The 23,991-nt window shown below is 63.1% G+C and overlaps 1 protein-coding gene across 8 annotated transcripts in view; it reads left to right on the top strand.

Moving 5' to 3' along the window:
- Window positions 1-602: 602 nt before the first annotated feature.
- The window catches only part of ADGRB2 (adhesion G protein-coupled receptor B2), a 33,367-nt gene continuing 9,978 nt past the window's right edge, over window positions 603-23,991 (top strand). For 2 of the 8 annotated variants that reach the window (XM_072917921.1, XM_072917917.1), the window contains exons 1-15: window positions 603-762; window positions 7,161-7,965; window positions 12,838-12,921; window positions 14,279-14,443; window positions 16,370-16,534; window positions 17,741-17,905; window positions 19,023-19,187; window positions 19,263-19,364; window positions 19,615-19,721; window positions 20,780-20,974; window positions 21,067-21,135; window positions 22,051-22,159; window positions 22,239-22,385; window positions 23,167-23,242; window positions 23,314-23,416. In XM_072917921.1, the coding sequence (XP_072774022.1) occupies window positions 7,176-7,965; window positions 12,838-12,921; window positions 14,279-14,443; window positions 16,370-16,534; window positions 17,741-17,905; window positions 19,023-19,187; window positions 19,263-19,364; window positions 19,615-19,721; window positions 20,780-20,974; window positions 21,067-21,135; window positions 22,051-22,159; window positions 22,239-22,385; window positions 23,167-23,242; window positions 23,314-23,416 (2,442 nt within the window). In that variant the 5' untranslated portion in view covers window positions 603-762; window positions 7,161-7,175. The other 6 variants (XM_072917919.1, XM_030290273.4, XM_072917918.1 and 3 more) reach the window with 6 other exon arrangements.

Raw genomic sequence — 23,991 nt, 5'->3', positions numbered from 1 at the left:
TGGGGACCCACACGGGACACACACACACACACAGAGCCCAGCGCGCCTCGCACACGCGTGTGCAAATCTGCGCACACCCATCGCTGTCACCCCCCCCCCCTCCCCAGCCGTGCAGGACCCACTCCACGCGTGTGACAGGGCTGGGTGGGGGGTGGGCAGGGACACGCACACACACGCACACTCTTACACACTCACACACACTCACACACATTCTCACACCCCTCCTGCGTGTGCACCGCGCCCCCCGCCCCCCGCCGCCCCCGCAGCGCTGCAGCAGCGGCGGCAGCCCGGGGGTCACTCCCCCCGCAGCGGGGAGAGAAGAGGGGAGAGAAGAGGGGAGAGGAGAGGGGCGAAGGGGGTGCGGGGGGGGGGTCCCCGCCGTGCCCGGTGCTGTCACCGCACCGCCCCGCGCCCGGCGCATGCAGCAAGTGCCCGAGCGGCGCGCGCCGCCGCCGCCCCCGCGCCCCCCGCTCCCCCAACCCTCCCCTCCCCTCTCCCTTCCCCTCCCCACCGCATCCGCCGCCGCCGCCGCCACCGGGGCCCGGCGCGCTGCGCGCCCGCTCCCGGCCCCGCTCCCGGCCCCGCTCCCGGCCCCGCTCCCGCTCCCGGCCCCGCGCGCTGCCGCCGCCGCCGCCGCCGCGCTCCCCCGGGCGCGCCCGGGCACCGGCTGCCACCGCCGCCGCCGCCGCCGCCGCTCGGGGATGGCCAACCCGCTGCTCGCCGCGCCGCGCCGGGGCTACACGCGCTGCTAACGGAGCGCAGGTAAGCGCGCCCGCGACCCCCTTCCTTCCCCGGTGCACCGATATCTCCCCCCCACACACCTCCGGTGCACCGTTCTCGCTGAACCCCCCACCCCCACCGCTCCCCCGGTGCGGCGGCTCCGCTCCCCGCCGGCGCGGCGCAGCGGGGGCGGCAGCTCGCCGCCGATGCGGGCTGCGGCGGCCGGTGCTGCCGGTTGGCAGAGCCCCGGTTCCACCGGGGACCCCCCCCCAACCAGCTCGTTTCCCCGGCTCCCACCCCAACCGCGGCCAACTTTCCTGCCCCGGCGGCGGGGCTGCGGGAACGGGAGTTGGGGCCGCCGGTGCCCCGTGCCCGGTGCTCGGGGCGGGCAGCGGCATCCCCGAGGCGGCCCCGGCCCTGCCGGGAAGTTGCGCGGGGCTGCGGCGGCGCGGAGGGCTCGGTACCGGGGCTGGCCGAGAGCCGCGGCGTGCCCGGAGCTGCCGGTGCTTCCCGCGGGGCCGCCGGTGCCCTCCTCTCCCGGGGCTGCCCATCTCCTCCTCCCGCCCTGCCGGTCCCCCTTCCCCGCTGCTTGTTCTCCCCTCGCTTCCCCGGGGCTCCCGGTGCCCCTCAGCTCGCCCGTGCCCCACTCGAGGCGCCGTTTCCTCCCGTGGGGTGCCAATCCCCGCCTTTAAAACAGCGCCCGGCTCCGGCAGCCCCGGGGCGGAGGGGCCGCGCGCGTGTCCGCGGGCACACGCGTGTCCCTGAGCACACGTGTGGCAGCGCGGTGTGTCACACAGCAAGGCCACGGGTGGGTGCAGGGCACCCTGCTGCGGGCACACGCGTGGATTGTGCCAGCCTGGCGAGCGTGGCTGCTCGGTGGGCACGGTCACCCCGCGTTGTCACCCCTGGGGACTCGGCGCGTGGGTTGGCAGCCCACCCCCGCGTGGGGGGCTGCGGGGGGCTCCGTGCCACCCGTGGGCGTGCGGGAGGGCACACGTGGGCACCCAGCGTGTGCCACCGCGGGCACGTGCGGCGGGCAGGCGGCACCCGGGGCTTTGAGGGGGGACCCGCGGCCCTTCCCCACCCGGCGGGTGGCACGGAGCGGTGCCAGGCGTGCCCCACGCGTGTGCCCGCGCAGGGCACTTGTTGAGGACGGGGAGGTTTTTCCGCAGGCGGCGCAGGGGGGGCTGGCGTGTGAAGAACCCTTCCCTTTTCTCCCTTTTCTCCCTTTTCTCCCTTTTCTCCCTTTTCTCCCTTTTCTAGGTCACGGCACCGCCGGCTGGGCTGGCCGCCGGTGACGCGGGGAGGTGGCCCCGGGGTGACCGGGGGTCTGTCCGTGGCGCTGGTGGCACGGGGCTGGCTCTGAGCTCTGTCCCTCTGTCTTGGGGACACATTTGTCCCTCCTTTGCCGAGCTGAGGGGGTCGTGGGGAGGCACCCGGCTGCGTGGGCTGGCGTGGGGAGGAGCGGGGTGGCGCGGCTGTTGTCGCTGTCACCGTCACCGTCACCTGGCTGCTCCTCAGCGGGGAGGGTCTGCTCCCTGCTCCCCGCGGGGCTCCGTGGGGATGTGGAGTTGGCCGTGTGGCAGTGCCAGCCCCGCCGTGCCAGGGCACGGAGCCTGGCAGCAGCTCCTCTGCCCGGCCTGCCCATTGCCCAGCCAGCCTCGGCACCGGCTCCTGCGTGGATCCAAGGAGCCAGGACCCTACAAATTCGGGCTGTGCGCCGGCTGGGACACGCTGCCAGCCCTTCCCAGCTCCTTCTGGTTCTTCTCAACGCCTCCAAGGACCTTTGGCAGTGGAATTTTCTGCCTGGAGTCTCTCCCTGCCGTGCTGGAGGTGGCACCGGGGGTGCTCGGCTCTCCCCGCCGCTGGAGAGCTCTGCCCTGGCACCAAGCTCCTGCTGACCGCTGTGGGGTGAGATGGGATTTCCAGCAGCCAGGGCGGCCCCATTGCTGCCAAACCCACATCCCGTGGGGATTTCAGCTGGGATGGGGCTGCAGGATGGACTCCCCCTCTCCTGGAGGAAGATGATGCTCCAGCCCCGCTCCAGCCCCACGCTGCTGTGCTGCCTCAAGGCTCCTCCATGGGAAATTTGGACTGAGGCCCTACAAACTCATTTCCTACCACGGGCCCGTCCTCTAATGGGGACGGGGCTGGCTCGGGGCCGCCTGCCTCGGCTGCCAAATGTCAGAAGCTCTCCAGCTCCTCGCTGCTCACCAGGGCCGGGCTGTCCCCCTGCGCTGCTCCTGGCTGCTCCTTCTTGATGTCCTCCAAGGCTGGGATGGAGCCAGGTTCCTTCTCCCCCTGGAGCACCTCGGAGTCTCGCGGTGGGGCTGGCTCTGGATGAGATGATGGGTACAAAACCAAAAAAAAATCCCCTTTTGGAATGAGAACAGATCCTGCCGCCAACGCTGGGGATCCGAACCCCACTTTGGAGCCTTCCCAAACCTCCAGAACGGAGCTGATGGAAAAGAGGGACTCACACCCCAAAGACGTGGAAGAAACTCCTTGGAAGAGGCCATGGGATGACCGAGGTGGGGGCTGTGACTCCAGGGACCCCCAGAACTGTGCAAGGCCAGGGCGGGGAGGCAGCACACGCCGTTCCCTGGCACAGCAAATCCCTACTGCCGGCGGAGATTTCTCTGTGCTGTCTCCTGGCGTTGCTTTTGGAGCGGAGTTTTACCAACAGCAGTTAAATCAAATAAATAAAGAGGCCTGTGCTTGCCAGTGCTGGCGAGGCCGTGCCAGGCATTGGCAAAGCGGCACCATTAATTACAGCTGGGCACCGCTGCCAGCCTGCCCGCTCCGGGAGAGGCCAGGGGGAGAAAGGAGACGTGGAATCATGGAAAGGAGGGAAAACGTGGTCCTGGACGCTGAGGGAATTGTGCCAGAGCGGCTGGAAGCAGCTGGGATGTGGCTGGCCCTGCTGGGTGTGCACACGCGTGTGCAAGCGTGTGCCACGCAGGGATCCGTCTGATTTGGGCTGGAGGTTGGGATTGCAGCCGGGATTTGCCCGGGATTTGGGCTGATCTGTGGGGGGAAGGGCTGGGAAGGCTCAGGACAGCCCAGCTCAGTGCTGCGGGTCCCCGTGGAGGTGTTTCGGAGCAGATTTGGAGTCGCTGGATGCCTCTGGAGATGCTGGGGGTTGGAGGGGGGTGGGAATTGCTCGTGGTGTCACTGTCACCTCCGGGTGGGCAGGGATGGCATCCCCTGGGATGGAGCCGCCCGGCTGTGCCGTGCCAGGGGCCAGCCCGCTCCTTTTGGCAGGGAAGTGAGGTTGTTCCACGCTGGATCAACCACCCGGGATGCCCCAGCCCTTCCTTACTTTTTATTCCTTTATCCTAAGCCACGCTCATGTTAGGAATTTTCCTGGATCAGGTCTTTTCTTCCCCATGGATTTTGTATTTTTTGCAGCCTGTCAAAAATCTCCTTTACTCTGCCATTAACGGTTTCTCAGATTATTGATGCCGAGGGGTTTAGTGCTGCCCATTTGTCACTTTATTTTTGGGGGGGACTGTTGGTTGTCCCTGGCTTTTCCTGACTGGACGCGGTCACGATTTGGGCTCCTGCCGTGCCGGGATGCTGGAGCTGGATGGGGATGCAGCCAAAATCCAGGAATATCCTCAGGGAAACAACCTGTTCGTGCATCGGGAGGGGGGAGCCGAGCCGCGCTGGGATCCGGCTCTTCCCGGAGCGATATTCCAGCAGCGATGGAGAGACACGGCGCGGAGAGAACGGGGCTGTCCCTTCCGCCCGCCCGGCCGCTCCGCAGCTCTGTGATGGCTCTTTAAAAGCTTTAATTAAAGCTTTAAACCCACCCCCTTCCCTGCGCCCGGGCGGGAACAAAGGCAGATGGAAGGGGCCGGAGCGGGCGCCTGCGGCGGGCGAGAGTGCCAGGCTGTGCCCACCGCGCTCCGGGTGACATCGCCGTCCCCAGCGGGGTGCAGGGCACCCCTGGGTGGTCACCAGCTGCCCCCAGGGACCCGGCAGCGCTGCCGGGATGCGGTCACGGCTCATCCCGCAGGAATGCAGGCGGTTTTGGAGGCAGCGGGGGTGATGCCAAGGCGGCCGTGCCCCGGTACCGCTGCAGGGTGCGGGTGAGGTGACCCCCGGTAGCTCCCGCCGGGTGACTCGCTGGGCCAGATGTTAAACATCTCCTGGGCCCCCTCGCAGCTCGGTGAAATATTTTCACTGCAGCAGCAGCGGCGGCGGCTCCGGAGGCTCGGGAGCTGCGGGGAGGCTCCGGCAGCTCCGGTGCAGCCGTGCCGGGCTCCGGGGCAGCCGCAGCCCGGAGGTTTTGGGGCCGGGAGGAAGCTCCCCATAGCCCAGAGCCCAGAACAGCTGGATCATGAATGTCTGGAGAGGTGAGGAGTGGGGTCTGTCCATCCCCGAGCCTTGCAGCGGGCGGGATGGATGGAGGGTGGATGGATGGATGGATGGATGGATGGATGGATGGATGGATGGATGGATGGATGGATGGATAGATGGATGGATGGATGGATGCTGCTGCCGGAGCCTCCCTGCTCGCTGCTCCCGGGCGAGGGAAGCAAGCACCATCTTGTGTCCCTGCCAGGCTGCGGGAGCCCCAGGAGCTCGCTGCAGAGCAGCAGCGTGTCCCTGCCTGACCTCCTCCTCTCTCCTCTCCCTCCTCCTCCTCCTCTCCCTCCTCTTCCTCCTCCTCCTCCCTGCCCCCACTCCCGCCTCTCCCGGAGCAGCGGAGGGGCCGCGACTCTCCGGGGGACCCCAGACCCTCGGTGGCCTCTCCGGTAGCCCCGCTGGGGGATGCCCGTGGTCCTCCCCGCTCCGGCTGCAGCTGCAATTCGGTGTTTTGGGCCTCTCCTGTTGCATTTCCTGGAGCCCAGAGGAACCGGAGGGTTTTCCTCTGGAAAAGCGGAGGTTTTCTTTTCCTCCACATCCCCCTGCTGGCACCGGGGAGATCCGGGCTGCTCCCGCTGGCTCCATCCCAGCCCCTCTCCCGGTGCCCTGGAAGGGGCAATGCCAGCCCCGAGCCCCCCCCGGTGCTGCAGGAGCCAGTGCCAGCCTGTTGCATGAGAATCGGGATATTTTTAGCGCTTTCATGTCCCCGGAGTGGCTCCAGCACAGGCTCGGCCAAGGCTCCGTGTCCCTCCCGATGAGCTGGGGAATGCCCCAGTACCAGCACCTGGGCCGGGGGTGCTTCGGGAGCAGGATTTGGGGTTTGAGGGTGGTTTGGGGGCAGGATTTGGTGTTTGAGGGTGGTTCTGGACCAGGATTTGGTGTTTGGGAGTGGTTCTGGACCAGGATTTGGTGTTTGAGGGTGGTTCTGGACCAGCATTTGGTGTTTGAGGGTGGTTTGGGGGCAGGATTTGGGGTTTGAGGGTGGTTTGGGGGCAGGATTTGGTGTTTGGGAGTGGTGCAGGAGCAGGATTTGGTGTTTGAGGGTGGTTTTGGACCAGGATTTGGTGTTTGAGGGTGGTTTGGGGGCAGGATTTGGTGTTTGGGAGTGGTTCAGGAGCAGGATTTGGTGTTTGAGAGTAGTTTGAGGGCAGGATTTACTATTTGAAGGTGGTTTGGGGGCAGGATTTACTATTTGAGGGTGTTTTGGGGGCAGGATTCGCTGTTTGAGGGTGATTTGGGGGCAGGATTTACTATTTGAGGGCGAGGAGGAGCATCCCCCGTGCCGTGCCAAGCTCGGCATCCCCAGCACACGGCTGGGCGGAGGCGAGCGGCGACCTCAGCGATTTAAAAATCAACCTCTGCCGTGGCATCTGGCCCTGTGGCCACCTCCTGGATGTCCCCTGCTGTCCCCAGGGCTGTCCCCTTGCCACCGCTGATGCTGACACGTGCACGGCGGGCTCGGCGCTCCAGGGCTCGCTTAATAAGGCCACGGCATGCATTATTTTATTAATGAGCTATTAAAAAGCCGTTCATGGTGATGCTCTGCATTCCCAGAGAGGTATCCAAGACATCTGTACCGACTGCTCACCCTGTGCCCGGCTCTTAGGACGGATGTGGGGACACCACGCTGCCGGGGTGGCACCGTGCACCCCCAGAGCTGCCAGCCTGTGCCCACCGTGCTCCAGGGCACCAGAAGGAGCTCCGAGGGGTTTTGTAGCCCTGTCTGGAGTTGTTTGGTGGCTCCACGCCCAGGCTGTGCTTGGCCAGCTCGTGGAGGGGGGTGAGCAGAGGGTCGGGGGGATCTGTGGGGCTGCGTCTCTGCTCTGGTGCTTTTGGGGTGAAGTTCTCGCTCTGTGCTGCAGAAACCCCAACTCGGGGACTCATTGGCACAGCGAGGGGTCCCCTGTAACCCCGCAAGGTGGGGACAGGGACCGGGTGAGGACACGAACCACATGGGGTAAGCGGGACGCTGCTCCCACACCAGCGGGGCTCAGGGCAGGCTGCTGACCCCCAGCTCGGCTCCACTGGGTAAACCTGTGTCCGTGTGTCCGTCTGTGTGTCCGCAGGGCAAATGCCATAGGATGACCGCTGCTGGTCCCCTCTTACTGGCTGTGATATCGTCTGTCCTGTGGCTCACGCGGGGCTTCGACCCGGCTCCCAGCGCCTGCTCCGCCCTGGCCTCGGGCGTCCTCTACGGCTCCTTCTCCCTCAAGGACCTGTTCCCCACCATCTCCTCCGGCTGCTCCTGGACCCTGGAGAACCCCGACCCCACCAAGTACTCGCTCTACCTCCGCTTCAACCGGGAGGAGCAGGTCTGCACCCACTTCTCGCCCATGGTGCTGCCGCTCGACCACTACCTGGCCAACTACACCTGCGACCCCCGGGCCGAGCCCAGCCCCGCGCCCGCCCACCGCCCCGAGCAGCAGCAGGAGGAGGAGGAGGAGGACGAGGAAGCCGAGCTGGAGCTGTGCGAAGGCGCGGGGCCCTTCACCTTCCTGCACTTCGACAAGAACTTCGTGCAGCTGTGCCTGGCGGCCGAACCCGAGGCGGCGCCGCGGCTGCTGGAGCCGCAAGCGCTGGAATTCCGCTTCGTGGAGGTGCTGCTCATCAACAACAACAACTCCAGCCAGTTCACCTGCAGCGTGCTGTGCCGCTGGCTCGAGGAGTGCCTGCAGGCTCCCGGTGCCCGCCGCTGCGGCTTCACCCACGCCGGTTGCAGCTGCCAGGCCGAGAGCGCTCCGGTGCCCCGGCGCGGCGGCAGCCGGGCCCCGGTGCCCGCGCCCACCCCCGCGCCCGCCGCCCCCGACTGCTGCCCCACCGAGCTGCGCTCCCCCGATGCCAACGAGCTCGACCTGCCCGAGGTGCCCCACGGTGAGTGGGCAGCGGGGATGGACCCCCCGTGCGGGGTTGGGGGTCGCTGGGTGCTGCTCGTGGCATGGGTGGGTTCTGCCTGTGCGTGGTCCACGGGGAATGGGGGTGGTGGGAGTTGGGCAGTGGAGAGATCAGGTTGGTGTGAGCTCTGTGGGACTGGGAAGTGCCAGCTGGGAGCTGGGCATGGAGGAGGGAATGGTGAAATGGATGGATTTTGAGGCTGGAGGTGCCAGTGGAGCGCTGGGAATGGAGCAGGGAATGATTTTGAGGCTGGAGGTGCCGGTGGGGCACTGGGAATGGATCAGGAAATGATTTTGAGGCTGGAGGCGCCAGTAGGGCACTGGGAATGGAGCAGGGAATGTGAAATGGATGGATCCAGGGGCTGGAGGTGCCAGTGGAGCGCTGGGCACGGAGCAGGGAATGTGAAATGGATGGATTTTGAGGCTGGAGGTGCCAGTGGGGCAGTGGGCACGGAGCAGGGAATGTGAAATGGATGGATCCAGGGGCTGGAGGGTGCCAGGAGCACTGGGCACGGAGCAGGGAATGTGAAATGGATGGATCCTGCCCATGCACACTGCTGGGGTAGGATTGGTGCCAGCTGGAGGTTGGGCATGGAGCAGGGAATCCATGGGATGGATGAATCCTGTCTGTGCACACAATTTAGAGCAGGAGGGAGCTGTGCTTGGAGCAGGGAATCCATGGGATGGATGAATCCTGCCTGAGCCCACTCCCAGGGCAGGATGGTGCCAGCTGGGCACTGGGCATGGAGCAGGGAATCCGGATGAGTTCAAACCCGTGGAGCTCCACCTTTCTCTGCCCTTGCCGTGGCCCGGCCACCCCCGGGAACACCACGGTGACCCTGGTGCTGCCAGGGCTGATGCCACGGCTGCTCTGGCACACCCCTGGCCTGGCTCGCCGCCTCGCTGGCACGGGGCAGGAGCAGGAGCCAACTGGGCGCGCCTCGGTGGAGACGTGGGAAGCAATTTGCAGGTAAAATGACCCTTTGCCGTGGCAAATTACCCTTGAGTGTGCGGCCCGGGCGCTTGGCATTGCGGGCAGGATGTTAAGCAGGAGGAACGAGGCCATTTGCTCGTTCCGGGATTGTGGGAACGGCTGAGGATGGAGCAGCCGCCAGCACCGCGATCCTGCCCTGCCCTGCTGCTGCCCTGGGGATTTCGGGACACATCTGGCCAGATGTTTTCCCTCCAGCAGCCTCAGGGTAGGAGCAATGCCCAGCTGGGCTGTGTGGGGACTTTTATCCGGCAGATCAGGCGGCGGGGCAGGGCCGGGCCGGGGGTGTAGAGATAATTTCATTGGGTTTTAGCGTTTATTTCAGGAGCTAAATGCCATTAGGGCAGATCCCCCACTAAATCCCCGGTCCCTTACAGCTGCAGGGCTCTAAATCGCCTCATCCCGACGGGAGCTGCTTGAGCTGATTTCGTTTTTTATGGGTGTTTTTTTCACGTTTTGTTTCTTTTCTCCCCCCATTTGAATGCCACTCCCCGTGGGGGATGAAGAACTCAGGTGGCGGCCCCAAGGTCAGCCTGGCTCAGCCCGTGCCCGAGGGGCGGCACCTGCCGTGGGATGGGACGGAGAAACGGGATCCAGGATGGAGAATTGGGATCCAGAATGGGATGGAGAATTGGGATCCAGGATGGAGAATTGGGATCCACAATGGGATTCAGAATTGGGATGCAGGATGGGGTTGAGAATTGGGATCCAGGATGGGATTGAGAATTGGGATCCATGATGGAGAACTGGGATCCAGGATGGGATGGAAAATTGGGATCCAGAATGGGATGGAGAAGCAGGATCCAGGATGGAGAATTCAGATCCAGGATGGAGAATTGGGATCCACAATGGGATTCAGAATTGGGATGCAGGATGGGATGGAGAATTTGGATCCAGGATGGAGAATTGGGATCCATGATGGGATGGAGAAGCAGGATCCAGGATGGGATGGAGAAGCAGGATCCAGGATGGGATGGAGAAGCAGGATCCAGGATGGAGAATTCAGATCCAGGATGGAGAATTGGGATCCACAATGGGATTCAGAATTGGGATGCAGGATGGGATTGAGAATTGGGATCCAGGATGGAGAATTGGGATCCAGAATGGGATTCAGAATTGGGATGCAGGATGGGACGGAAAATTGGGATGCAGGATGGGATGGAGAATTGGGATCCAGGACGGGATGGAGAACTGGGATCCAGGATGGGATGGAGAAGCAGGATCCAGGATGGAGAATTCAGATCCAGGATGGAGAATTGGGATCCAGGATGGGATTGAGAATTGGGATCCAGGATGGGATTGAGAATTGGGATCCAGGATGGGATAGAGAATTGGGATCCAGGATGGAGAATTGGGATCCAGAATGGGATGGAGAATTGGGATCCAGGATGGAGAATTGCATCCAGGATGGGAGGGAGAATTGGGATGCAGGATGGAAAATTCGGATCCAGGATGGAGAATTTGGATCCAGGATGGAGAATTGGGATCCAGGATGGGATACAGAATTGGGATGCAGGATGGGATGGAGAATTGGGATCCAGGATGGGATGGAGAACTGGGATCCAGGATGGGATTCAGAATTGGGATCCAGGATGGGATGGAGAATTTGGATCCAGGACGGGATGGAGAACTGGGATCCATGATGGAGAATTGGATCCAGGATGGGATGGAGAACTGGGATCCAGGATGGGATGGAGAATTGGGATCCAGGATGGGATGGAGAACTGGGATCCAGGATGGGATGGAGAACTGGGATCCAAGAGAGGATTGAGAACTGGGATCCAGGATGGGATGGCTCCTCCAGGAGACCCAGCCCGTCCCCAAGGTTGGTTCTGCAGGGTTATTTCCCCCGAGCCTGGCACAGGGCACTGGCCAGGGGTGTCCCTGCAGAGCTGGCAGGGCTCAGTGTCACATTCCGCCTCTCCGGCTGCAAACTCCGTCTCCCTCTCCAAATTCCATTTGACATCCAATTAAAGGCTGGAGCGCCCGGAGTGCCAGAGCCACGGGGGTGACACGCCGCCTCGCGCCACGCCGCTGCCGCCGTCCCCCCCGGGTGTCACCGCGCTGAGCCGCGGGGCCCAGCACAGAGCGCCCTTCATGCGGCCGGGGGGGGTCCCAGCTCCCACCTGGCCTCCCCCCGGGTGGAGAATGGTCGCCTTTCAGGGGGATGGTGGCACCGGGGCCGGGGGGCTGAATGGCGCCTGTGAGCCCAGGCTTGGCGGGCGCCCAGCGCTGATCTCAGCGGCTCCTGCGCCGCAGCGACGTGGGGCTGGCGCCCACCCAAAGCCTCCCCACAGCGCTGACCCCGGGGTCCCCGGCGCCCGCGTCATCCCCCCGGGGGGATTCGGGGGTGGGGTTGGAGGCATGTGGGTGGTTTGGGGTTTTGTGGGGTGGCTTTGGGTGCATTCAGCCCTGCTGCTCCCCTCTAAAGACCCCCAAAGGTGTGACCCCCCCTCTTTTATATGGCCTCTGGGTGACCCTGCTGTGTCGAGGCCAAGCAGTTCAAATTTTGGGTTTCCCTCACCCCAAACCCGTCCCTGCTCAGAAATCAACCACCAGTGAGGTGCTGCTGGGACAAGGACACCACCAGCCTTGGGATTCACCTTGAGGTCCCCAAAGAACACCCCTGGCGTCCCCAAAATCACATCTCATCCTTGCCCCCAGCAGCTGTGCTGTGCTGGGGTGCTGGGGGGACCCCCGGGCAGGGTGGGGTGCGTGTCAGGGTTGGCTGCAGCCTCTCGGCAGTGACAGGTGAGGATTTAACGCTCTCCGAAGGAAATTGAATTTGGTGTCTCTGTCGAACACAGCCGGGGAGAACGCCCTCGTATATCCTCGGGATTTATGGTTTTCCCCAGGCTCCCGCCGTGCCGCGTGTGATTCTGCTGTGGCGCTCCCAGAGCGGGGTGGCCCTGTGGGGGATTCAGCCCGGTGGCCCCACAGACCCCGCTGGGCATCCCCTCGGTGTCCCCAGGTCCCGCTGTGTCTCCCATGCCAGCGGGAATTCTGGAGTGGGATGTCCATGGGCAGGATCTGAGGGTGCCAGCGGGGAGCCCTGAAGGGTTACCCCGAGTTAAGGCAAAACTCGGTAAATTTGGGGCTTTTGGACACACAGCCAGTGCCAGAGCAGGCTGTGCTCCCTGCCTGGGGCTGGGTGTCCCCACTCGGCGTCCCGGTGGGAGCCGCCATGTGCCCAAAGCAGTGCCAGGTGTCCCCATGCCGCCTCTCCTCCATCCCTTGGGGACAGCGCTGTGTTTGGTGGCAGGTTGTGCCCTCCCTGCCTGCTCTCCTGCTGTCACAGCACTGAAGCGACAGCAATTTGGGGGGTGACATCGCTGTGGCGCCTCTGTCCCTCTGTCCCCCGTGGCACATCCAGCAGGAGCAGCTGGGATGAACCACAGGAGCTCCAGGGCCCAGATTTGGGGACAGGAGTCTCTCTGGTGGCCTGGGGGACGCGTCCCCCGCCGGGCCCCGCACATGCCAGTTCATTTCACGCCAAGTGCTCTTGATGGATCACTTGTTATTTTTGGTGAGCCGAGCCATAAATTTGTGCCACCTCACTGCAGCGAGCTGATAAGTGGGGACGGGAGAGCACCTCCGCCTGGCACGGTGGGGACACGGGCGCCCTGCCTGCGCCAGGGACGTGCCACCCCGCGCTGGGGTCCAGCTGCCAGCCCTGGGACATTTTGGGGTGGCTGTGACACGGTTGGGGTGTTGGGAGTGTGCTCAGTGATGCTCTCAGCGGTGTCAGCGTGGGGACGGGCATCTCTGTACCCCCCTGAAATGTCCCACGCTGGGCTGTCCCCATCCCTGTCCCCATCCCTGTCCCTTGCCCACTCTCATTTGGGCATTTCTCTCTCCTAGGCAATGCGGTCGAGGAGAACCAGAAGGTGAAGACCCAGTGGCCACGGTCAGCGGATGAACCCGGGGTCTACATGGCCCAGACAGGTACCAGGAACAGGCAGGGGGACACTGGTGACACCAGGCTCATTCCCCTGGGCAGGGGTGACAGAGATGGAGCGAGTCCCTTTAGCTCCCTGCCCACGGACTGCCTTAATTTGCTCCATTTATATATTTTTTCCCTCTGCACTTCCCTCCGAGGGTTGTAAAGCAGAAGCGAAAAAAAAAAAAAAAAGAAAAAAAAATCTATTAATTGTTTCGTTCAAATGTATTTATTTGGCAAATCCATCTGGGTAATTGGAGCGTGCTGCTCCCCCCTCCCCAGCCTCCCTGATTTATGGGCGGAGGGCTCGGAGGCGAGCAGGAGATGGATGGGCCCGGCTCTGCTCCGTGTGCCTGGCATGCAGAATTCCGGCCACACTCACGGGGCTCCTGCCCCACCGGCAGCTCCTGGGTCACCCTGTGCAGTCTCGGGGTGCCCGTGTGACCCCCACACGTTGTCACCCCCGCGGGTGACATGGAGCCCGTGTCCTGCCTGTCTGCAGGACAAACGGAGCCCTTTGGAGCCCTCCCCCCTCTATCCCCGTGGAATTTAAACGGATGGGCTCCGCTGCTGGGCTGTCCAAGAGCCTCAGAGACACCATCAACCTTAATAAGAGCCGCTTGTTGGAAATGTCAGCGTGTGAGGGGCCGGGGGGAGGGAGCTGCGGAGGGCTGCCCATGGTGCCCACGCTGCCCACCCTGTCTGTGCTGCCCACCTTGTGCTGCCCACCCTGTCTGTGCTGCCCACCACGCACACACTGCCCACGCTGCCCACCCTGTCCATGACTGCCCGTGCTGCCTGTGTTGCTCACCCTGTCCATGGCTGCCCACCCTGTCTGTCCTGCCCATGCTGCCCGCTGCCCACCCTGTCCACCCCACTCACCCCATTTGTGCTGCCCACTGCCCACCCTGCCCTGGTCACCCTGTCCGTGCTGCCCACTGCCCACCCTGCCCTGGTCACCCTGTCCGTACTGCCCACTGACCACTCTGTCCACCCCATTCCCCCTGTCTGTTCTGTCTGTGCTGCCCACCCTGCCCACTCTGCCCACCCTGTCCATGCTGCCCACTGCCCACCCTGCCCTGCTCACCCTGTCTGTGCTGCCCACTGCCCACCCTGCCCGCCCTGCCAGCCCTGCCAGCCCCTCCTGTCCCTCACACCAGCTGCCACCCCGCGCCCCAATCCCTTCTCCAGCCCCATCCGCAGCCTCACCTCCCTGACACCCTCCGTGCCACCCCTGTCACCCTCAAACCCTCACCCCTACACCCACCTCTGCCACCCACCCATCTCCCTGTCCGCTTGCGGGGCCGCACTGGTGGCGTGTCCCCTGTCCCTGTCCCCTCTGAGGCTCGCTGTCCCCCGCAGGGGACCCCGCTGCGGAGGAGTGGTCGCAGTGGAGCGTTTGCTCGCTGACCTGCGGCCAGGGCTCCCAGGTGCGGACGCGCTCCTGCGTCTCCTCTCCCTACGGGACGCTGTGCAGCGGGCTGCTCCGGGAGACCCGCACCTGCAACAACACCGCCACCTGCCCAGGTACGGGGGACACCGGCGACACCGGTGGTGACACCGCTGGTGCGCTGCCCAGGCGGGTGGGGACAGAGAGAATGCGTTGTAGGACGTCTCAGGGTGGATGAGAAGGGTGGCTTGGCACGGTTGTGGTGCCCACCCTGCGCTGGGGTGCTCCGGGTGCTGTTGGCATCCCTCCATCCTCTGCAGTCCCTCTTAGGGAGGTGTTGGAACGCGCCCCGTGCCCTGTCAGCGGTGCTGCTGCCTGGGGAAATCCTTTCCATCCTTTCTCCTGGTGAACTCTGGGCTCCTCCTGGATGTCTGTGAGATTTTGTGCTGGAGCCCGGGGGATTTGGAGCCTGGCATTCCGAGGGGTTCCCCCTGAGGTGGGGCAGGAGGGGGCTGAGCTGCTCAGTGCCCCGAGGCGGGTGGCAGCAGGGTGCCAAGGATCTCCTGGCTGTCCGTGGTGGTGTCCGTGCGTCTCATGTGGGACACGGGAGGGACCTCAGGGTGCCACAGGGGCAGCCACACTGCCCTGTCCTAATCTGGGGTGTTTCGAGGGATTTTCACCCCCAGGACATGCAGTGCCTGCTCCTCTCCGTACCGGGGAGGGCAGCCCTGTCCTGGCACCCCGAGGATTCGGAGCTCGAGGAGGAACATCCTTTAGGATGGTCCCTGATCCTTTCCTGGAGCGCTGAGCTCCCGTGGGTGAGGGGCAGGTCGTGCTCAGTGTGCTGATATTGTAAATGCAGGCGAACCCAATGGGAAGAAATGACGATGTCTGACTCAGTTCAGAAGGCTGAATGATTTCTTTATTATAACTATGCTAAAAACATTAATATACTATATAAAAAGGAAGATACTAAAACTGCACACTACTTTCCCTATCTCTAACACAACTCGTGACCCTCTCTCTAGTCCAGCCCCAGGTGGGTTGGATTGGCCATCAGGTTCAAACAATCCTCACCAGAATCCAACCAAGCAATCACCCCAGGGAAACAATTCTCCAAACACATTCCACACAGGAAAAACAAGGAGCAGAAATAGAAATTTTCTCTTTCTTTCCTCTGTGCTCCTCTATGAAAAATCCTGAGAGGGAGAGAAATGTGCTTGCCACATGCTGCCAGGGACTGGGGTGACCCGTTTGTGGCTTTGGGTGTCGGAATCTGAGGTATTGATGATTCCAAAATTGCAAAAAGTCTCTGTCTTTCTGCCCTGTTGCCAAAGCAGAAGCCATAATTGGTCTGTGCTGGTTTCAAGGTTGTTTATTCTGTTTATCTCTAACATGTTCTGCTGCCCTGCCGCAGCTCTGTCCTGCAGGGCAGCGTGTGGGGCTCTGCCCTCAGTGGGATGTTACAAACATTAAATACCACAAACTACCTGTGCTGGATTTACAATAACGTGCCAATATCTGTCACCTACGTTGGACAGTGTGTCCCCAGCCTGAACCAACAGAAAAATGCCAACACCACAGTGAAACATGGAGGGCATGAAGAAGGAGAAAAAGGACAAGGCACACCCAATTTCCTCCATCTTGTCCCCTTTGAACCCTAATCCAGAATCCTAAAATTTTACTTTTGCACCCATGCCACACTTAATTATTACTTATATCAAACACTCAGAGCTGGTAATTCATCTTGTGAAATTGAAAACTCTTTTCCATGGACAGAGATCACAGCCAGTGTCTCTGGGGGCTCTGTCCAGGGGGGTTCTGACCCCTGCCAGGGCAGCCAGAGGGCAGCCCTGCATTCCCACATCGGGGGGACACGCGCCGCCGGTGCCAGCACCACAGACAGGGAGGCTGGAGCAGCGCTGCCAGCTCAGGGCTTTGGGGTGACGACGGGGCAGGCAGGGCTGGGAACTGTGCCCGGCTGAGCCCTGGGCAGGGCGCGAGGGCTCTGCCAGGCCAGGAGCCCTCGGTGCCAGGAGCCCCTGGGCTGTGCTGTGTTGCAGTTGTCGGCGCGTGGGAGGAGTGGTCCCCGTGGAGCCTGTGCTCGGTGACCTGCGGGCGAGGGGCCAGGACCAGGACGCGGCGCTGCGCGGCCTCGCGGCGCCGAGGGAAGGCCTGCGAGGGCCCCGAGCTGCAGGCCAAGCCCTGCAATATCGCGATCTGCCCGGGTCAGTACCTCCCTCCCTCTCCCCACGCTCCTTCTTCCCGCCGGGAATGCCAGGAGACGGCACCAGGAGCTCCTGGTGCCGCGAGGGACGGGTGGCACCGCCACGGGCAGCGGGGACGTGGGGCTGCTGTGATGCCAGGCGCACCGTCCTGTCCCCGCTGGAGATCCGAATGGAAATCCGGTGCTGCTGGCCGTGCCAGGGTCTCACCACCCCGGCGTGGGCACGGTCCAGCCTGGGCACCACAGGGGAGGCGGCTCCTCCCCTGCCCCTCTGCTGTGCCTGGCACTGGGGTGGCACAGGGACACTGTGGGGCACAGGGAGGTGACAAAGGAGGTCGGCTGCAGGGTCTGTCCGCGCACAGCTGGCAGTGCCACGGCTGTCCCTTCCTCCTGCGTGCCAGGAGTGGCTGTGGTGGTGGCTGTGGGGTTTCTGTGGTGACGGGCAGGGATGCCATGTCTCTCCTGGAGCAGGAGGGAGCGCGGGAGCTGCTCCTGCAGCAGCTCTGACAGGGACGTGGCAGCCGTGGCACGCCGCTTTGGGCACGGCTGTCCTGTGGTGATGCTGCTGGAGTCTTGAGCTTGGCAGGGAACGATGCCAGGGATGCCGGATTTGGTTGGAAGTAATGCCAGGGATGACGGATTTGGCAGGACTGATGACAGGGATGGTGGATGTGGTCGGAAACAATGCCAGGGATGCTGGATTTGTTAAAAAGCAATGCCAGGGATGCTGGATTTGGCCAGAAGTGATGTCAGGGATTCTGGGCTTGGTTGGAAGCGATGCCAGGGATGCTGGATTTGGCCAGAAGTGATGCCAGGGATTCTGGGTTTGGTTGGAAGCGATGCCAGGGATGCTGGATTTGGTGGAAAGCAACGCCAGAGCTTCTGGATTCGGCAGGAGCAATGCCAGAGACGCTGGGTTTGGTTGGGAGCAATACCAAGGGTGCCAGGAACGCCAAATTCGGTGCGAGCAACACCAGGGTCCCCACCCTGAGCATGTCCCTTGTGTCCCAGCCGCTGCGGGGGCCAGCCCCGGTGACATCCCCGCTCCCAGCACCGCCAGCACGAGCCGGCACAGGACGAGCCGGCACACCCGTAGGTTGGACCCGTTGCCCGGCGAGCCCGGCGCGGGTCACGGCGAGCCCGGCGGCGGCGCGGCCGAGCGGCCGCCGTGCCGTGGGAGCTGACGGCGCTCTCCTTGTCCCCGCAGTGGAAGGGCAGTGGCTGGAGTGGGGCGCCTGGAGCCGCTGCTCCGTCACCTGCGCCAACGGCACCCAGCAGCGGACGCGCAAGTGCAGCGTCTCGGCCCACGGCTGGGCCGAGTGCCGGGGGGCCCACGCCGACGCCCGGGAGTGCTCCAACCCCACCTGTCCCAGTAAGGCCCCGCGCGCTGGGGGGGAGCGGGGGGACGGCCCCGTCGCCGCGGTGTCACCGCCGGTGACACCCCGAGTGCTGGCGGCCCTCTCCACTGCGGGGAGCCTGAGGGTGATGCCAGTGTTGGCGTTCAGGAACGCACAGAATCACTGGATATGATTATCTGCATATGTGATTTTATTGAGAGCTCTGGGAATCAGGGGGACAGACCCAAATCTGACTCTGACACAGCTTTCGAGCTGAGCGTATTTTATATTCTATCATTATATAACTTACATATTCATTATTAAACTTAGATTGTTCTATTGTATATATTGACTTTATTCAACCATGGGTTTCTCGTGATCTTTCTCAGGCCCCTGACCACAGTTTCTCATGCTTATTCTTGCAATTAAGCAGCAATTACATTTAATTACTAAACAATCATCACATCTAACAATTCTATCATTTATCATGCACCAGCTACACAGGCGCAGTTCTAGCAAGGTACAAGGCCTCCATGTACCCAGGGTATTTATTTTTTTCCGGGCCTACTAAGCTTAATTCTCCTTTTAACCCAAAATCCCCGTGATTTTAAAACCCTTTTGCTATCACCAGGATCACCAGGCATGTTTCAGCTAGAGGAACCAAGGGTTGGCACTGTCCTCATCCTGGGTGGCGCTGGGGACCCGTCGGTGCCAGGCGACGGCGGGTCCCGCCGTGCTTTGGGCGTAAAAACACGAGGGAGATCTCCGGCGTGGGGCTGGGGACGGCTCTGGGCGCGGGGACGCCGGGCAGAGGATGGACCACGGCGTCCTCATCCTGTCCTTGGAGCCGCTCCTTGTTTTGTGGGAGAAGCGGTGGCACCGCTGGCAGCCACAGAGGGAGGTGGTGGCTGTGCCGTGGTGCCCGTGGATGGTGGCAGGGAATGAGGGACATCCGCAGCAGGGTGGGCATCTGCAGCAGGATGCCAGTGTGCTCTAAAAGCGATTTAAATCCCTGATCCACGCGTTTCACACCCCGCGGGATTTTCGGCTCGCGGCGCGTGGGGCGGCGCCGATGCCGCCCCGTCGCCGTCCCCGCGGGTGCCGCTCTCCGTGCACGGAGCCGGGTGTCCCACGGTGTCCCCATCCCCACAGCAGACAGCAAGTGGGGTCCTTGGAACCACTGGAGCCTCTGCTCCAAGACCTGCGACACCGGCTGGCAGCGGCGCTTCCGCATGTGCGAGGGCACGGGCATGCAGGGCTACCCCTGCGAGGGCACCGGCGAGGAGGTGAAGACCTGCAACGAGAAGAAGTGCCCAGGTATGGGGTACCCCGCGCCCCCCCAGCGCCCCTCACCCCACAGCCGGGCAGTGCTGACCCCCCTTTCCCCCCCAGCCTACCACGAGATGTGCAAGGACGAGTACGTGATGCTGATGACCTGGAAGAAGACGGCTGCCGGGGAGATCATCTACAACAAATGTCCCCCCAACGCCACAGGTGACCCCAGATGCCCCCAGGGCTGGAGGAGGGCAGGGGGTGGTGGGTGGCATCGGGGTTGAGCACCCCAAATCCCCAGGGGAAGGGGGTGGCATTGGGGTCAGGCCTCGTGGGGCGGGGCGGGGGGTGGTGGGTGACATTGGGGTCGAGCACCCCTAAATCCCCTGGAGCTGCGCAGGATGCTGTGGGTGGCATAAGGGTGCCAGGAAGGGATCGCGGTGCCAGCCCCAATCCCAAATCTCCCTCACAGGGACTGCCAGCCGCCGGTGCCTGCTGAGCCCCCACGGGGTCGCCTACTGGGGTGTGCCCAGCTTCGCCCGCTGCGTCTCCCACGAGTACAGATACTTGCATCTCTCAGTAGGTGCCCGCTCCCACACGGCCCCTTCTGTCCCTGTCCCTGTCCCTGGGGCTCTGTCCCATCCCTGGCGCTCCAAGAGCCAACCTCACCTCTCTGGCATGGGGAAACTGAGGCACGGCTCCGTGGGTGGGCGGGGAAAGGGGATCCCAGCCGGGCTGTGTCTGTGGGAAATGGTTCTTGGGATGGGAAGGTTCCCTCAGATCCCTGTGAAGGTGGGAATAGGGATCCCATCCCAGAGCTTGAGGGGGGCTGTGTCCCCCTGTGTTTGGGAAAAGGCTTTTGGGGTGGAGAGGATGCCCCCTGACCCCCACGGATGTCCCCACACCTCCCTGGATGTCCCCAGACTCCTGTGACCACCCACTGACCTCTGTGGGCTTGGAAAAATGTCCCAATCCCTGAGCTGGGCTGGTTGAGTTGCGTTCCCACGTGTCTGGGGAAAGGCTTTTGGCATGTGGAGGATGATCCCAGATCACCCTGGATGTCCCCAAACGACCGTGAATGTCCCCAGACCACCCTGGATGTCTCCAAATCACCGTGGATGTCCCCAGACTCCATGGATGTCCCCAAACCACCCTGGATGTCCCCAAATCACTGTGATTGTCCCCAAACCACCCTGGATGTCCCCAGACCACTGGGAATGTTCCCAAACTCCTGTGAATGTTCCCAGACAACCTTGGATGTCCCCAAACCACCCTGGATGTCCCCAAACCCCTGTGAATGTCCCCAGACCACCATGAATGTCTCTAGATCACCGTGGATGTCCCCAGACCACCCTGGATGTCCCCAAATGACCGTGAATGTCCCCAGACCACCCTGGATGTCCCCAAACCCCTGTGAATGTCCCCAGACCATCATGAATGTCCCCAGATCACCGTGGATGTCCCCAGACCACCCTGGATGTCCCCAAACCGCTGCGGACACCCTCAACCTGCGCATCCCGCAGCCGCCTTAACTCACTCTTCAGCATCCCCCGGGCTCTGGGCACCATGAGGGACACGCCGCGCTGCTGGGGGGTGGTGGCAGCAGAGTGACACCACTGTCCCCTCCCCGGTACCAGCTGCGGGAGCACCTGGCCAAGGGCCAGCGGGTGCTGGCAGGGGAGGGCATGTCCCAGGTGGTGCGGAGCCTGCTGGAACTCATGGCCCGCAAGACCTACTACAGCGGGGACCTGCTCTTCTCCGTGGACATCCTGCGCAACGTCACCGACACCTTCAAGAGGGCCACCTACATCCCGTCCTCCGAGGACGTGCAGGTAGCAGCCAGGGGGACAGCGAGGGTCCCCTCCCCGGGACAGGTGGCGGTGGCTCGGCCTGCCGCCAGCCCCGCTGAGCCCCGTCCCCGCAGCGCTTCTTCCAGGTGGTGAGCTACATGGTGGACGCGGAGAACCGCGACAAGTGGGAGGACGCCCAGCAGGTGGGTGGCGCGGTGGTGGCGGTGGCAGCCGCGATGTCCTTGTCACCAACAGGGTGTCACCATCACCAATGTGGTGTCACCATCACCAATGGGATGTCCCCATCACCAATGTGGTGTCCCCATCACCAACGGGGTGTCCCCATCACCAAGGGGATGTCACCATCACCAATGTGGTGTCCCCATCACCAAGGTGGTGTCCCCATCACCAACAGGGTGTCCCCATCACCAAGGTGGTGTCCCCATCACCAAGGTGGTGTTCCCATCACCAACAGGGTGTCACCATCACCAATGGGGTGTCACCATCACCAAGGTGGTGTCCCCATAACCAAGGGGGTATCCCCATCACTAAGGGGATGTGCCCATCATCAAGGGGATGTCCCCATCACCAACGGGGATGTCCCCATCACCAACGGGGATGTCCCCATCACCAAGGGGATGTGCCCATCACCAATGGGGTGTCCCCATCACCAACAGGGTGTCCCCATCACCAACGGGGTGTCCCCATCACCAAGGGGGTGTCCCCATCACCAATGGAGTGTCCCCATCACCAGTGTGGTGTCCCCATCACCAATGGAGTGTCCCCATCACCAATGGAGTGTCCCCATCACCAAGGGGATGTCCCCATCACCAACGGGGTGTCCCCATCACCCAGGTGGTGTCCCTATCACCAATGTGGTGTCCCCATCACCAATGGGGTGTTCCCATCACCAACGGAGTGTCCCCATCACCAATGTGGTGTCCCCATCACCAAGGGGGTGTCCCCATCACCAAGGGGGTGTCCCCATCACCAAGGGGGTGTCACCATTACCAATGGAGTGTCCCCATCACCAAGGGGGTGTCCCCATCACCAAGGGGGTGTCCCCAGCATGGGGTGTCACATCCCGGTGGTTGCGGAGCTGCTCCCGTCTCCCGCAGGTCTCTCCCGGCTCCGTGCACCTGATGAAGGTGGTGGAGGACTTCATCCACCTGGTGGGGAACGCGCTGAAGGCTTTCCAGAGCTCCCTCATCGTCACCGACAACCTGGGTGAGCGGTGGGGCGGCCCTGGGGACACCTGAGGGGGGGGACACGGGAGCGGGGAGGTGACACCCGTGTCCTCTGGCAGTGACCAGCATCCAGCGGGAGCCCGTGTCCGCCGTGTCCAGCGACATCAACTTCCCCATGAAGGGCCGGCGGGGGATGAAGGACTGGGCCCGCAGCTCCGAGGACAAGCTCTTCATCCCCAGGGAGGTGCTGAGCCTCGCCTCGGCAGGTGAGCGGGAGCAGCGCCCGGGGGTGCGCACATCTGGCAGGGTGGGCACATCTGGCAGGGTGGGCACAGCTGGAGGTGGGCGTGCGTCCGCCTGGAAGGTCCTGCGTGCTTAGGATGGGGTGCTTGCACATCTGGAGGTGTGCACGTTGGGAGTGTGAGCGTCTGGGAGCGTGCAGGTGTGCGCACAGGTGTGAGCGTGCACATCTGGATGCGCATGTGGGTGTGACCCTGAACATCTGGAGCTGTGCACACAGGTGTGAACAAAATGTGTGCTCCTGCACATCTGGATGTGCACGCATGTGTGACCCCGCACATCCGGAGATGCACGTGTTGTGAGTGTGCACATCTGGAGGTGTGCACACGGGTGTGAACATGCACGTGTGAGTGCACATCTGGATGTGCACGTGGGTGTGACCCTGCACATCTGGAGGTGTGCACGTTGGGAGTGTGCGCATCTGGGAGCGTGCAGATGTGCACACAGGTGTGAACATGAACACGCTCCTGCACATCCAGATGTGCACGCGTGTGTGACCCTGCACATCTGGATGTGCGCGCCTGTGTGGGCCCCGCACATCTGGGAGCGTGCGCACGTGAGCGTGCACATCTGGAGGCGCCCACGGGCGCACGCCTGCTGCAGATGTGGGCTCACATCTGGCTCCCATTCACACACCCACACGCGAGCCGCACCCCCGGGCCGTGCGCGGGTGACCGCCAGCGTGGGTGCCAGCGCACATCTGGGCACACATCTGGCGTGTCACCGAGCCCGTGGCTCTCTCCGCAGAAGCCGAGGAATCGTCGCACTTCGTCATCGGGGCGGTGCTGTACCGCACGCTGGGGCTCATCCTGCCGCCGCCCAGGTGAGTGGCACCGCCACCGCGGTGTCCCCCGCTGTCCCCCAGCCTGTCACAGCGCGTGTCCCTTCCCGCAGGAGCCCCCTGGCCGTCACCTCCAAGGTGCTGACGGTGACGGTGCGCCCGCCGACCCGGCCCGCGGAGCCGCTGGTGCTGGTGGAGCTGTCCCACATCATCAACGTGAGTGTCCCCTGCCCCGACACCGGGAATGTCCCTTCCCATGTCATCAACGGGAGTGTCCCCTGTCCTGGCACCAAAAATGTCCCTTCCCACGTTATCAATGTGAGTGTCCCTCTCCCATGGCACCGGGAATGTCCCCTCCCATGTCATCAATGTGTGTCCCCTCCCTTGGCACTGGGAATGTCCCTTCCCACATTATCAATATGAGTGTCCCCTCCCCTGGCACCGGGAATGTCCCTTCCTGTGTCATCAATGTTTGTCCCCTCCCCTGGCACAAAAAATGTCCCTTCCCACATTATCAATGTGAGTGTCCCCTGCCCTGGCACCGGGAATGTCCCCACCCATGTCATCAATGTGTGTCCCCTCTCCTGGCATCTGGAATGTCCCTTCTCATGTCACCATGTCCCCCTTCCCATGGCACCGGTGTGAGTGTCCCTCTCCCGTGTCACCGTGAATGTCCCTTCCCACGTCACTGTCACCGGCGCGTCTCCTCCCACGACATCAATGTCAGTGTCCCCCTCCAATGTCACCGATGTTTGTCCCCCCGTGTCCCCCTTTCCACATCACCGTGACTG

The sequence above is a fragment of the Taeniopygia guttata genome, chromosome 23 (assembly GCF_048771995.1).
Source record: "Taeniopygia guttata chromosome 23, bTaeGut7.mat, whole genome shotgun sequence".
NCBI lineage: Eukaryota > Metazoa > Chordata > Aves > Passeriformes > Estrildidae > Taeniopygia > Taeniopygia guttata.
The sequence above is the reverse complement of the archived record's forward strand: the minus strand, read 5'-3'. Positions and strand labels throughout refer to the sequence as shown.